Here is a 12,980-nt window from a genome sequence, read left to right as displayed (position 1 = left end):
CCAGGGGGTGACTCCTCTGGTTGTATAGAAGTCTATGCTTCATGTGTTGAAGCTGCATTCTCCCTCCTGCGGGATCAATAAAGTATACATCTATCTATCTATCTATCTGACCACCAGGGGGCACACTGGAGGCTTCAGAGAGCCGTCATGACTCTCGAACAGAAGAACAACAGACAGCTTTTCTCAGATGGTTCTTCATTCCAACAAACAACCAGAAACAGAAAGGAATCTCACCGTCTTTCTGATCAACACTTCTCATTCAGAAACATATTTTAAATATTGGGATTCTCTCCATCTTCTATATTGACGCAGGAAAACAAAGACTTGAACATGCAGAAGTCACATGATCCTTTTCGGGGTTTAACGGCGGTTTGAATAAAAGCGGCAAAGAAGAAAAACAAACAAGAAAAAGGAGAAGACCGCGAGATAAACCGGTTGACGTTAATCTGCATAACCTTTGACCTACTGATGGATCAACAGTTTCCTCTATTGATGCTTCTGAGGAGCCCACTGTCCTGTTGCCATGGTGACCAATAAATCACATGTCACACCCTCTTCTAACTGAGGTCAGAGTCCAGGTGGGCGTGGCTTAGCAGAGCAGCAGCAGGGTCATCAGTGGGAGGGTCAGAGGTGAAGAAAGGGCCCGCCTCCAGCTCCAGGAGGGAGGGCAGGTTGGCCACGACCTCCCCGGAGCTGATTGGTTCAGACATCGGGACAGGCGTGTACTGCACCAGCTGCTTCCCTGGACCAATCAGAGAGCAGCACACGGTCACCACGAGGACAGGTTCAAGGGTCCTCACATGTCGTGAAGTCCAGAATGTGTGTTTACCTGCGTTGGTGTTGCTGCTCTCGCTGCCATTGAGGACGTCTTCAGACAGCAGCTGAGAGGAAACAGTGACTTCATCACACGGGGCGAGGTCATCGTCAACACACATGACCATGACCCTAACCATCTCTACATTATAGACTCATGATGTATAACCTAACTCCATCTCGACACGCCTCTGCCTGTGTGTGTGTGTGTGTGTGTGTTGAACTCACCGTGTCCAGACAGTCCAGATCAAAGTCTCCAGAGGAACAGGAAGAAGAGAAAAACTAAAAAACAATGTTTGAAGCATGTTAATATATCTACTGTTGTAGGGGAGTACCGCACACCTCCACGTCACATTCCTCCTGTAAATACGTTAATGTGACCGACACGTGTTTACACACACAACAGGTGTTGATACACACACAACAGGTGTTTATACACACACAGGTGTTGATACACACACAACACGTGTTTATACACACACACAGGTGTTGATACACACACACAGGTGTTGATACACACAACAGGTGTTGATACACACAACACGTGTTGATACACACACACAGGTGTTTATACACACACACAGGTGTTTATACACACACACAGGTGTTTCTATACACACAACAGGTGTTTATACACACACAGGTGTTTATACACACACACAGGTGTTTCTATACACACAACAGGTGTTTCTATACACACAACAGGTATTTCTATACACACAACAGGTGTTTATACACACACAGGTGTTTATACACACACAGGTGTTTCTATACACACAGGTGTTTCTATACACACAGGTGTTTCTATACACAAAACAGGTGTTTATACACACACAGGTGTTTCTATACACAAAACAGGTGTTTATACACACGACAGGTGTTTATACACACACACACACACACAGGTGAGTGCATGCCACTGACCTCCATGAGCGGCGAGGGGTCGAAGGTGAAGGCCTGTGTGTTCAGGATGCTCTGCAGGTTTTCCAGACTGCTGTCAATGCAGTCGACGTGATTGGACAGTTCAGACCTGAAACAGGAAGTGACATCACGGGGTCTCTTCGTCCCGTTGAACATGCTGACGAAGTGACGCAGACTCAAGTCATCATGAACATGAAGAGAATGAGATTAATGACTGACTTGTCATCTCGTGTTGAAACAAAGCGCCAGCGGTCAGGTGACAGTCCACCTGCAGAGGGAGGGGGGCGGGGCCTGAGGGAAGCAAGGGAAGAAACACCTGGAACTTAAGAGAACGACCATCGGGCGGGTTGTTGGTGGCAAGGTGGGGCTGTGGGTCAGGAGGAGGGGCTGTGGGTCAGGAGGTGGGGCTGTGGGTCAGGAGGAGGGGCTGTGGGACAGGAGGTGGGGCTGTGGGTCAGGAGGAGGGGCTGTGGGTCAGGAGGAGGGGCTGTGGGACAGGAGGAGGGGCTGTGGGACAGGAGGAGGGGCTGTGGGTCAGGAGGTGGGGCTGTGGGTCAGGAGGAGGGGCTGTGGGTCAGGAGGTGGGGCTGTGGGTCAGGAGGAGGGGCTGTGGGTCAGGAGGTGGGGCTGTGGGTCAGGAGGAGGGGCTGTGGGACAGGAGGTGGGGCTGTGGGTCAAGATTCAAGATTCAAGATTCAAGATGTTTTATTTGTCACACACACACAGGGTGTGCAGTGAAATGAAAGTGGCAATGCTCAGCAGGAATGTGCAAGGGCAACAAGTACACACTATTTACAAATAAAAAACAACACAATATTTACAGTAAGTGTGTGTGTGTGTGTGTGTGTGCCTAAGAGGGCAGTGTGTGGGTCTATGTGGGGGTCCTGGTGAGGTCGGGTTCACAATCCTGATGGCCTGAGGAAAGAAACTCCGTCTCAGTCTCTCTGTTCTTGCAGCGTGACTACGGGCGCCTGCCTGACCGCAACAGCTGAAACAGTCTGTTGTTGGGGTGGTGAGGATCCTTCATGATCCTGCGGCTCTGGTTCTGCACCTCCTGGTGTACAAGTCCTGCAGGGTGGGGAGTGTAGTTCAATAGTGCGTTCAGCCGAGCACTACTCTCTGAAGAGCCTTCCTGTCCTGGCGGGCAGTTGCCAAACCAGGCTGTGATGCTTCCTGTCAGGGCGCTCTCTACAACTCAGAGTAGAAGGACTGAAGGATCCTCTGGGAAACTTTAAATTTCCTCAGCTGCCTGAGGTGGTAGGCGCTGCCTTGCCTTTCTCACCAGAGTGTCTGTGTTTGTTGACCATGTCAGATCCTCGGTGATGTGGACTCCCAGGTATTTATACCCGCTCACCCTCTCCACAGTAGTCCGTTAATCCCCAGTGGTGATCGTACTCTGTTGTTGTACCCTCCTAAAGTCCACAATCAGCTCCTTAGTTTTGGTGACATTCATGATGAGGCTGTTGTCCTGGCACCAGAGTGACAGATCAGCAACTTCCTCAGGTAGGCCTTCTCGTGGTTGTCGGAGATCAGGCCCACCACCACTGTGTCATCCGCAAACTTGATGATGGTGTTGGAGCTGAACCTGGCCACACAGTCATGTGTGTACAGGGAGTACAGTAGGGGCTGAGGACGCAACCCTGGGGATCCTGTGTTCAGGGTGAGGGATTTGGAGGTGTGTCTGCCCACCTGACCACCTGTGGCCTGGCGGTCAGGAAGTCCAGGATCAAGCACACAGGGGTGTTCAGTCCCAGCTCAATCAGCTTGCCGGCCAGTCTGGAGGGACTATGGTGTTGAAAGCTGAACTATAATCAATGAACAGCAGTCTCACATAGCCCCCTCTGGCTGTCCAGATGAGAGAGTGTGGTGTGCAGTACCTGGGAGACAGCATCATCCGTGGATCTGTTTGGGCGATAAGCAAACTGCAGCGGGTCCATGGAGGAAGGGAGGAAGGCGCAGATGTAGTCCTTTATCAGCCTCTCAAAGCATTTCATGTCCACCGAGGTGAGGGCCACCGGTCGGTAGTCATTCATACATGCTGGAGAAGCATTCTTGGGCACAGGGACAATAGTGGATCTCTTGAAGCAGGCGGGGACCACGGACTCAGCCAGGGAGAGGTTGAGGGGCTGTGGGTCAGGAGGAGGGGCTGTGGGACAGGAGGTGGGGCTGTGGGTCAGGAGGAGGGGCTGTGGGTCAGGAGGTGGGGCTGTGGGACAGGAGGTGGGGCTGTGGGTCAGGAGGAGGGGCTGTGGGACAGGAGGTGGGGCTGTGGGTCAGGAGGTGGGGCTGTGGGACAGGAGGTGGGGCTGTGGGTCAGGAGGAGGGGCTGTGGGTCAGGAGGTGGGGCTGTGGGACAGGAGGTGGGGCTGTGGGTCAGGAGGAGGGGCTGTGGGACAGGAGGAGGGGCTGTGGGACAGGAGGTGGGGCTGTGGGCCAGGAGGAGGTGGGGCGGTGGGTGGGGAGGTGGGGCTGTGGGACAGGAGGTGGGGCTGTGGGACAGGAGGAGGGGCTGTGGGTCAGGAGGTGGGGCTGTGGGACAGGAGGTGGGGCTGTGGGTCAGGAGGAGGGGCTGTGGGCCAGGAGGAGGGGCTGTGGGTCAGGAGGTGGGGCTGTGGGTCAGGAGGAGGGGCTGTGGGACAGGAGGAGGGGCTGTGGGTCAGGAGGAGGGGCTGTGGGTCAGGAGGTGGGGCTGTGGGTCAGGATGAGGGGCTGTGGGTCAGGAGGAGGGGCTGTGGGACAGGAGGTGGGGCTGTGGGTCAGGAGGAGGGGCTGTGGGTCAGGAGGTGGGGCTGTGGGACAGGAGGTGGGGCTGTGGGTCAGGAGGTGGGGCTGTGGGACAGGAGGTGGGGCTGTGGGTCAGGAGGAGGGGCTGTGGGTCAGGAGGTGGGGCTGTGGGTCAGGAGGAGGGGCTGTGGGACAGGAGGTGGGGCTGTGGGTCAGGAGGAGGGGCTGTGGGACAGGAGGTGGGGCTGTGGGTCAGGAGGAGGGGCTGTGGGTCAGGAGGTGGGGCTGTGGGTCAGGAGGAGGGGCTGTGGGACAGGAGGTGGGGCTGTGGGACAGGAGGTGGGGCTGTGGGTCAGGAGGAGGGGCTGTGGGACAGGAGGTGGGGCTGTGGGACAGGAGGTGGGGCTGTGGGTCAGGAGGAGAGGCTGTGGGTCAGGAGGTGGGGCTGTGGGTCAGGAGGAGGGGCTGTGGGACAGGAGGTGGGGCTGTGGGTCAGGAGGAGGGGCTGTGGGTCAGGAGGAGGGGCTGTGGGACAGGAGGAGGGGCTGTGGGACAGGAGGAGGGGCTGTGGGACAGGAGGTGGGGCTGTGGGTCAGGAGGAGGGGCTGTGGGTCAGGAGGTGGGGCTGTGGGTCAGGAGGTGGGGCTGTGGGTCAGGAGGAGGGCTGTGGGACAGGAGGTGGGGCTGTGGGTCAGGAGGAGGGGCTGTGGGTCAGGAGGAGGGCTGTGGGTCAGGAGGAGGGCTGTGGGTCAGGAGGTGGGGCTGTGGGTCAGGAGGAGGGGCTGTGGGTCAGGAGGTGGGGCTGTGGGTCAGGAGGAGGGGCTGTGGGACAGGAGGTGGGGCTGTGGGTCAGGAGGAGGGGCTGTGGGACAGGAGGTGGGGCTGTGGGTCAGGAGGTGGGGCTGTGGGTCAGGAGGAGGGGCTGTGGGACAGGAGGTGGGGCTGTGGGTCAGGAGGAGGGCTGTGGGTCAGGAGGTGGGGCTGTGGGTCAGGAGGAGGGCTGTGGGTCAGGAGGTGGGGCGGTGGGACAGGAGGAGGGGCTGTGGGACAGGAGGTGGGGCTGTGGGTCAGGAGGTGGGGCTGTGGGTCAGGAGGAGGGGCTGTGGGACAGGAGGTGGGGCTGTGGGTCAGGAGGAGGGGCTGTGGGTCAGGAGGTGGGGCTGTGGGTCAGGAGGAGGGGCTGTGGGTCAGGAGGAGGGGCTGTGGGTCAGGAGGTGGGGCTGTGGGTCAGGAGGAGGGGCTGTGGGACAGGAGGTGGGGCTGTGGGTCAGGAGGAGGGGCTGTGGGTCAGGAGGTGGGGCTGTGGGTCACCAGCGTAACCGTTTACTTACCTGTCGATACAGGCGATGGTTTGACATCTCAGAGGCTGGAGGCCGGAGCTGAGGGCGCCGGGCGCTGAGGGAGGCGGAGCTGAGGGAGGCGGAGCTGAGGGAGGCGGAGCGGCGGACAAAGGACTGACTCCAGAGAACAGGAAGTCAAGAACTGAGAGAAGAAAGGAAGACGTCAACTAAGAGAAGAAAAAACAGCCTCAAGAAAACCTTCAGATGTTACCTGGTGGAGTGGTGATGGAGGTGTGTGAGCTGTTACCTGGTGGAGGAGTGGTGATGGAGGTGTGTGAGCTGTTACCTGGTGGAGGAGTGGTGATGGAGGTGCTCAGGCTGGGCTTGGTCTCCTGTAAGATGGAGTTGATGAAGGTGGTGGGGGAGAGGGGCGTGTCCACAGAAGTGTCTCCGCCCTCCAGGACAGGAATGGACGGCTCCTCTTTGATGTGGCTTTCTCTGCAGGTGAAACAGGAACGTGGATTGGCCGTTACTGACTGCTGACGAACCAATCAGATGACAAGAACGCAGGCGTCTCATTGGCTGTCAGAGCAGTCACCTACCGAGTGTGGGAGTGGCTCGAGAGCCTTTATCTATGTTCATGTCACTGAGCCACAGTGACCTTTAGAGGTCAGTCCAGGAAACTAAATGTTATTGACTACACAAGAAATGATTTAATGTGTTCTCACTCAACATCATTCCAATCACAGGCCAAACTCTCGCCTATGGGCGTGGCCACATCTGTGATGTCAGAGATGATTGGTCCAGAGGTCACCGGGGAGTCTGCTGCCTGAAAACAGACAGACAGCTTGTAGAGCTAGAAGCCAGCAGAGCGCTCACTGATGAGGTCATCACTACCAGTGACATCACATGTGTCACTACGATGAAGCCACATCAAAACAGACGTACGATGATGTAACCTTCCACCAGATCTTTTCTAATTGTTACCAACATTGTATTAATTAAACATAATGGACGTAAATTCCTCTGTTTTCTACGTATACAAAATGTTTTAAAACAGCAGATATAAACAGTGCGATGAAGCGATAATGGTTCCATGATGACATCATCGCTCTGCGTGGACAGGTGAGCTGTACCTGCATGTGCTCCAATGAGAGAGGGTGGCTGTATTTAGGCATCGAGTGGGAGGAGCCAGAGTCGTTCAACATCAGGGGACTGCGGAAAGAGATGAAACACTAGTACACAGTGTAGTACACGCTGTAGTGCACGGTGTAGTACATGGTGTCGTATACGCTCTAGTACACGGTGTAGTACACGGTGTCGTATACGGTGTAGTACACGCTGTAGTACACGGTGTCGTATACGGTGTCGTACACGCTGTAGTACACGGTGTAGTACACGGTGTAGTACACAGTGTAGTACACGGTGTAGTACACAGTGTAGTATACGGTGTAGTATACGGTGTAGTACACGGTGTAGTACACGGTGTAGTATACAGTGTAGTACAGTGTAGTACAGTGTAGTCGGTGTAGTACAGTGTAGTACAGTGTAGTACAGTGTAGTACACAGTGTAGTACACAGTGTTGGAACTTGCATTTTCCTCTTGACACCCATAATCCTGTTCGACTGGACGAGAGACACCAGGAATTGGATCAACTGCAAAGAGAGAGAGTTTATTACTGATTCAGATAGAAGCCACATTGTAGTGGTGACTGGTGTAGTGGTGGACTGGTGTAGTGGTGACTGGTGTAGCGGTGACTGGTGTAATGCTGGACTGGTGTAGCGGTGATGGGTGTAGCGGGACGGTGTAGCGTGACGGGTGCAGCGTGGCGGTGTCGCGTGACGACGGTGTAGCGTGACGACGGTGTAGCGTGACGATGTAGCGTGACGGGTGTAGCGTGACGGGTGTAGCGTGACGGGTGTAGCGGTGGCTACCTTGTTGACGACCTGCTGCTGCTGCAGGTGCTTCTGTCTTAGACTCGCCATTTCTCTCCACAGAGCCTCATTCTCACTGAAAGATGCAGAAAGAAGTTCTGGTCTGGTTCTGGTCTAGTTCTGGTCTGGTTTGGTTCTCATTTGGTGCTGGTCTGGTTCTGGTCTGGTGCTGGTTCTGGTCTGGTGCTGGTCTGGTTTTGGTCTGGTGCTGCTCTGGTTTTGGTTCTGGTCTGGTGCTGGTCTGGTTCTGCTCTGGTTTTGGTTCTGGTGCTGCTCTGGTTTTGGTTCTGGTCTAGTGCTGGTTCTGGTCTGGTGCTGGTCTGGTGCTGCTCTGGTTTTGGTTCTGGTCTGGTGCTGCTGCTCTGGTTTTGGTCTGGTTTTGGTTCTGGTCTGGTTTTGGTGCTGGTCTGGTGCTCATACCTGCAAACTCATGAGGGGTGAAAAAGGTGACAACAGGGGGTGCAGGTGACTTTTTTGTTGTTGTTGTCACCACACCACATCCATGTTGTTTGAAACCTCAAAGCTTTTAGAACCACAACTTCAGTCATTTTGTTGTTCTGACCACAAATCTAAATAATGATAATAAACAGTTTAAGAACAAAAGGTCCTCCGCTCTGACTCAGCCCTATAATGATAGTAATAACAAATATACATTGTGATTATATATAATAGGGTTAAAGTCATTCATGAACCAACTTCCTTTTGTTTTGCCTGAACAGTCCTCATGGACTTTTCCCTGAATCTGTTCTGTCTCCACCTGTTTGTCACGATACTCACATTATAACTTCTATTCATATTACATACCTGCCATAAATATCATGATACCCCATACCAGGATTCAATACAATACCATAAAAACAATATGGTATCATAAATACTAGAAAGGGTATATTTATCTATAATAGTAATAAATAAAACATCTGTATGGTTCACTTTTTACCAACTTTATCAACACTTAACAAATGACAGTAATATGAGTATTAATACAGCCAGATATGAATGAAACTACATGGTTCCATCAGAGCAGTGATGATCACTATGAGGCCGTTAGTCTCTGACCAGATGATCCACAGTTCATCAGGATGAGCAGCTGGAGAGTTACACAACTTTACAGACTGAAACATTTACCTTCTGGCATCTTTTTATTCTTTAAGCCGAAGTCTCTAAGCTCCGCCTCTTCTCTCGCTGTGAGCTGCGCGGTGTGCAGACAGCTCGACACGAAGCAGCGTGCTCTGATCGCTCTCTTAATGAAGTATCGATCCTAAAAATATGCTAAATCACATCGTGTTTAACGTACGGGTACTTTGTTAGCATCGCTGCACCGTGCAGCGTGACAGCAGCAGATGTAGCGGACTAACATTCAAGCTAACCTAACTTCCCAAACGATGTCGACATCTTGACGCTGATTGGCCGAGACTCGACACGCCCTATCAAAGATGTTTTATTGCGAAGAAGAGCACCACTTCACACTTCTCTCCGCGTCTCACTGCAATCTCAACGGCAGCGGGTTTTGGTTCTGGTCTGGTGCTGGTCTGGTTTTGGTTCTGGTCTGGTTTTGGTCTGGTTTTGGTTCTGGTCTTGTTTTGGTGCTGGTCTGATTTTGGTTCTGGTCTGGTGCTGGTCTGGTTTTGGTTCTGGTGCTGGTCTGGTTTTGGTTCTGGTCTGATTTTGGTTCTGGTCTGGTGCTGGTCTGGTTTTGGTCTGGTTTTGGTTCTGGTCTGGTTTTGGTTCTGGTCTGGTGCTGGTCTGGTTTTGGTTCTGGTCTGGTGCTGGTCTGGTTTTGGTGCTGGTCTGGTGCTGGTCTGGTTTTGGTTCTGGTTTTGGTTCTGGTCTGGTTTTGGTTCTGGTCTGGTTTTGGTGCTGGTCTGGTGCTGGTCTGGTTTTGGTTCTGGTCTGATTTTGGTTCTGGTCTGATTTTGGTTCTGGTCTGGTGCTGGTCTGGTTTTGGTTCTGGTCTGGTTTTGGTGCTGGTCTGGTGCTGGTCTGGTTTTGGTTCTGGTTTTGGTTCTGGTCTGGTTTTGGTTCTGGTCTGGTTTTGGTTCTGGTCTGATTTTGGTTCTGGTCTGATTTTGGTTCTGGTCTGGTGCTGGTCTGGTTTTGGTTCTGGTCTGGTTTTGGTTCTGGTCTGGTTTTGGTTCTGGTCTGGTGCTGGTCTGGTGCTGGTGTTCTCACTGTTTCATGGCGATGATTCTGGAGTCGATGGTTTCCTGCTTTCCCTTCATCAGCTGGACGTCACTCAGGATCTGACTCACATCGTGTGCCGACATCTTCACTTCCTCCTGACGCACAGACGACACCTGAACACATCACAGCCCAGGTGTGTTCAGGTGTCCCAGGTGTGTCCCAGGTGTGTTCAGGTGTCCCAGGTGTGTTCAGGTGTGTTCAGGTGTCCCAGGTGTGTTCAGGTGTCCCAGGTGTGTTCAGGTGTCCCAGGTGTGTTCAGGTGTCCCAGGTGTGTTCAGGTGTCCCAGGTGTGTTCAGGTGTCCCAGGTGTGTTCAGGTGTCCCTGGTGTGTTCAGGTGTCCCTGGTGTGTTCAGGTGTGTTCAGGTGTGTCCCAGGTGTGTTCAGGTGTGTTCAGGTGTGTTCAGGTGTCCCAGGTGTGTTCAGGTGTGTCCCAGGTGTGTTCCAGGTGTGTTCAGGTGTGTCCCAGGTGTGTTCAGGTGTGTTCAGGTGTGTTCAGGTGTCCCAGGTGTGTTCAGGTGTCCCAGGTGTGTTCAGGTGTCCCAGGTGTGTTCAGGTGTCCCAGGTGTGTTCAGGTGTCCCAGGTGTGTTCAGGTGTCCCAGGTGTGTTCAGGTGTGTTCAGGTGTGTTCAGGTGTCCCAGGTGTGTTCAGGTGTGTTCAGGTGTGTTCAGGTGTGTTCAGGTGTGTCCCAGGTGTGTCCCGGTGTGTTCAGGTGTGTTCAGGTGTGTCCCAGGTGTGTCCCGGTGTGTTCAGGTGTCCCAGGTGTGTCCCAGGTGTGTTCAGGTGTGTTCAGGTGTGTTCAGGTGTGTTCAGGTGTGTTCAGGTGTGTTCAGGTGTGTTCAGGTGTGTTCAGGTGTGTTCAGGTACGTACGTTGGTGACTTTGCGTTTGATGTTCTCCAGCAGGTGTTCTTCTCCTCTGATGAAGAACGGATGTTGGAACTCGGTGTCGTCTCTCTCCGGTTTCACCAGACCGCCGTGCTCGATGTGGACCACCTTCCGGAACCCGTCTGAGAACACAGCGCCAAGAACGAGTAGTACTACAGAGCATGCAGTACTACTACAGAGCATGTAGTACTACTACAGAGCATGCAGTACTACTACAGAGCATGCAGTACTACTACAGAGCATGCAGTACTACTACAGAGCATGCAGTACTACTACAGAACATGTAGTACTACTACAGAACATGTAGTACTACTACAGAGCATGTAGTACTACTACAGAACATGTAGTACTACTACAGAGCATGTAGTACTACTACAGAGCATGCAGTACTACAGGCATGCGGTACTACTGGGCATGCGGTACTACTACAGGCATGTGGTACTACTGGGCATGCAGGTACTGCAGGTGCGGTGCTACTACAGAACATGCAGTACTACTACAGAGCATGCGTGCAGGTGCTACTACAGACATGTGGTACTGCAGAACATGTGGTACTACTACAGAGCATGTAGTACTACTACAGAGCATGTAGTACTACTACAGAGCATGCAGTACTACTACAGAACATGTAGTACTACTACAGAACATGTAGTACTACTACAGAACATGTAGTACTACTACAGAACATGCAGTACTACTACAGAGCATGCAGTACTACTACAGAGCATGCAGTACTACTACAGAACATGTAGTACTACTACAGAGCATGTAGTACTACTACAGAGCATGTAGTACTACTACAGAGCATGCAGTACTACTACAGAACATGCAGTACTACTACAGAACATGCAGTACTACTACAGAGCATGTAGTACTACTACAGAGCATGCAGTACTACTACAGAGCATGCAGTACTACTACAGAGCATGCAGTACTACTACAGAACATGTAGTACTACTACAGAACATGTAGTACTACTACAGAGCATGTAGTACTACTACAGGCATGTGGTACTGCTACAGGAACATGTGGTACTGCAGGCATGTGGTACTGCTACAGAACATGTGGTACTACTACAGGAGATACTACAGGGCATGTAGTGCTACAGGACATGTGGTACTACTACAGGCATGTGATTACTACAGAGAACATGTGGTACTACTGGGCATGTGGTACTACTACAGAACATGTAGTACTACTACAGAGCATGTAGTACTACTACAGAGCATGCAGTACTACTACAGAACATGTAGTACTACTACAGAACATGTAGTACTACTACAGAGCATGTAGTACTACTACAGAGCATGTAGTACTACTACAGAACATGTAGTACTACTACAGAAGAGTAATGAGGTCACCAGTGAGGTCAGATGTGAGGTCAGAGATGTCACCACTCACACATGTTGAGCTGCCGGATGAAGCTGGCCATGTTGCTGTGTTTGAAGAACTTTGGTAGAACTTCTTTAGAGAAGCGAGCCTGATCGAACACATGGAAGCTGGTTCCACTCTGACGGAGAACACAGAACCCAACGGGTCAACAGCAGAACATGCGTTCAGGTGTATTTATATATATATATATATATATATATACAGGGCTCTCAAGTCTTGAAGACACGCCAGAGTGACATATTCTGCCTGCTAACGTTAGTTGTTAGCCATTCGCTACCAGCTAAGCTAACATACGTACCGGGCTCCAGCAGATGAGCGGGTCGGTGACTGTGTTCGGCACCGGGTCCTCCACTAGGGTCCACAGTTTGGTGAGGAAGGCCGGGACGTTGCTGCCGCTTAACACCGCCCCCCCTGCTCCTCCGGGACTCTCCATCAGAGACACAGAAACGAGCAACCCGCTGAAGCTAATCTGAGCTAATGATGCTAACAGATACCTGACCGGGACTGCGGTCTGATCCGGGCCACAGGGAGTGGCTCCTGCTCCTGGACCGCGCCGCGGGTTTGCGGGTCTTCAGCTGACGTATTAATCTGTCTTCTTAATCAAAACTCCAGAACGGAAAACGACAACAAATCCGATCACACTAACTGCGCATTGAGCCGGCTGTCGCATCGTGATGACGTGAAACGTCTGGTCGCGTTGTGACGTAATGAGCTGGAATTTGCAATGGTGCCGTTAGAGTTGAGTCAAGCCCCTGGTCCCCTTAAGGCCTTAACACCGAAACCACATTAACGTATCCATGACAACCCAGAGTTCAGACCAGGAAGCAGGAGCAGAGTTGTAGTCTT

General features: G+C 52.4%; 1 protein-coding gene across 5 annotated transcripts; it reads right to left on the bottom strand.

Annotated features, from left to right (window-relative positions):
• Positions 1–175: 175 nt before the first annotated feature.
• Positions 176–12,972, bottom strand: hsf1 (heat shock transcription factor 1). Of its 5 annotated transcripts, XM_056444527.1 has the most exons (15): positions 12,433–12,972; positions 12,144–12,252; positions 10,728–10,864; positions 9,846–9,970; positions 7,674–7,749; positions 7,333–7,394; positions 6,875–6,953; positions 6,467–6,567; positions 6,085–6,236; positions 5,790–5,940; positions 1,954–2,025; positions 1,738–1,843; positions 1,042–1,095; positions 830–881; positions 176–742 (listed from the first exon to the last, which is right to left on the bottom strand). In XM_056444527.1, the coding sequence occupies exons 1-15, from the start codon at positions 12,565–12,567 to the stop codon at positions 558–560; spliced, it is 1,596 nt and encodes a 531-aa protein (XP_056300502.1). In that variant the 5' UTR covers positions 12,568–12,972; the 3' UTR covers positions 176–557. The 5 variants fall into 5 exon arrangements, with proteins under 5 accessions (XP_056300502.1, XP_056300340.1, XP_056300654.1 ...); XM_056444365.1 differs by having other exon boundaries at positions 7,333–7,749; XM_056444679.1 differs by lacking the exon at positions 1,954–2,025.
• Between the last annotated feature and the right edge of the window lie 8 nt (positions 12,973–12,980).

This window comes from Pseudoliparis swirei, chromosome 1 (assembly GCF_029220125.1).
Source record: "Pseudoliparis swirei isolate HS2019 ecotype Mariana Trench chromosome 1, NWPU_hadal_v1, whole genome shotgun sequence".
NCBI classification, from domain to species: domain Eukaryota; kingdom Metazoa; phylum Chordata; class Actinopteri; order Perciformes; family Liparidae; genus Pseudoliparis; species Pseudoliparis swirei.
This window is presented reverse-complemented; position numbering and strand designations above follow the sequence as displayed.

Excerpts from the sequence above, each read along its gene's own strand:
- hsf1 (XM_056444365.1), bottom strand. The coding sequence starts at position 12,567 with ATGGAGAGTCCCGGAGGAGCAGGGGGGGCGGTGTTAAGCGGCAGCAAC. Across the intron at positions 5,941-6,084 it reads CATCACCACTCCTCCACCAG|TTCTTGACTTCCTGTTCTCT; the intron begins GTAACAGCTCAC and ends TTCTTCTCTCAG. Across the intron at positions 1,844-1,953 it reads GTTTCAACACGAGATGACAA|GTCTGAACTGTCCAATCACG; the intron begins GTCAGTCATTAA and ends TTCCTGTTTCAG.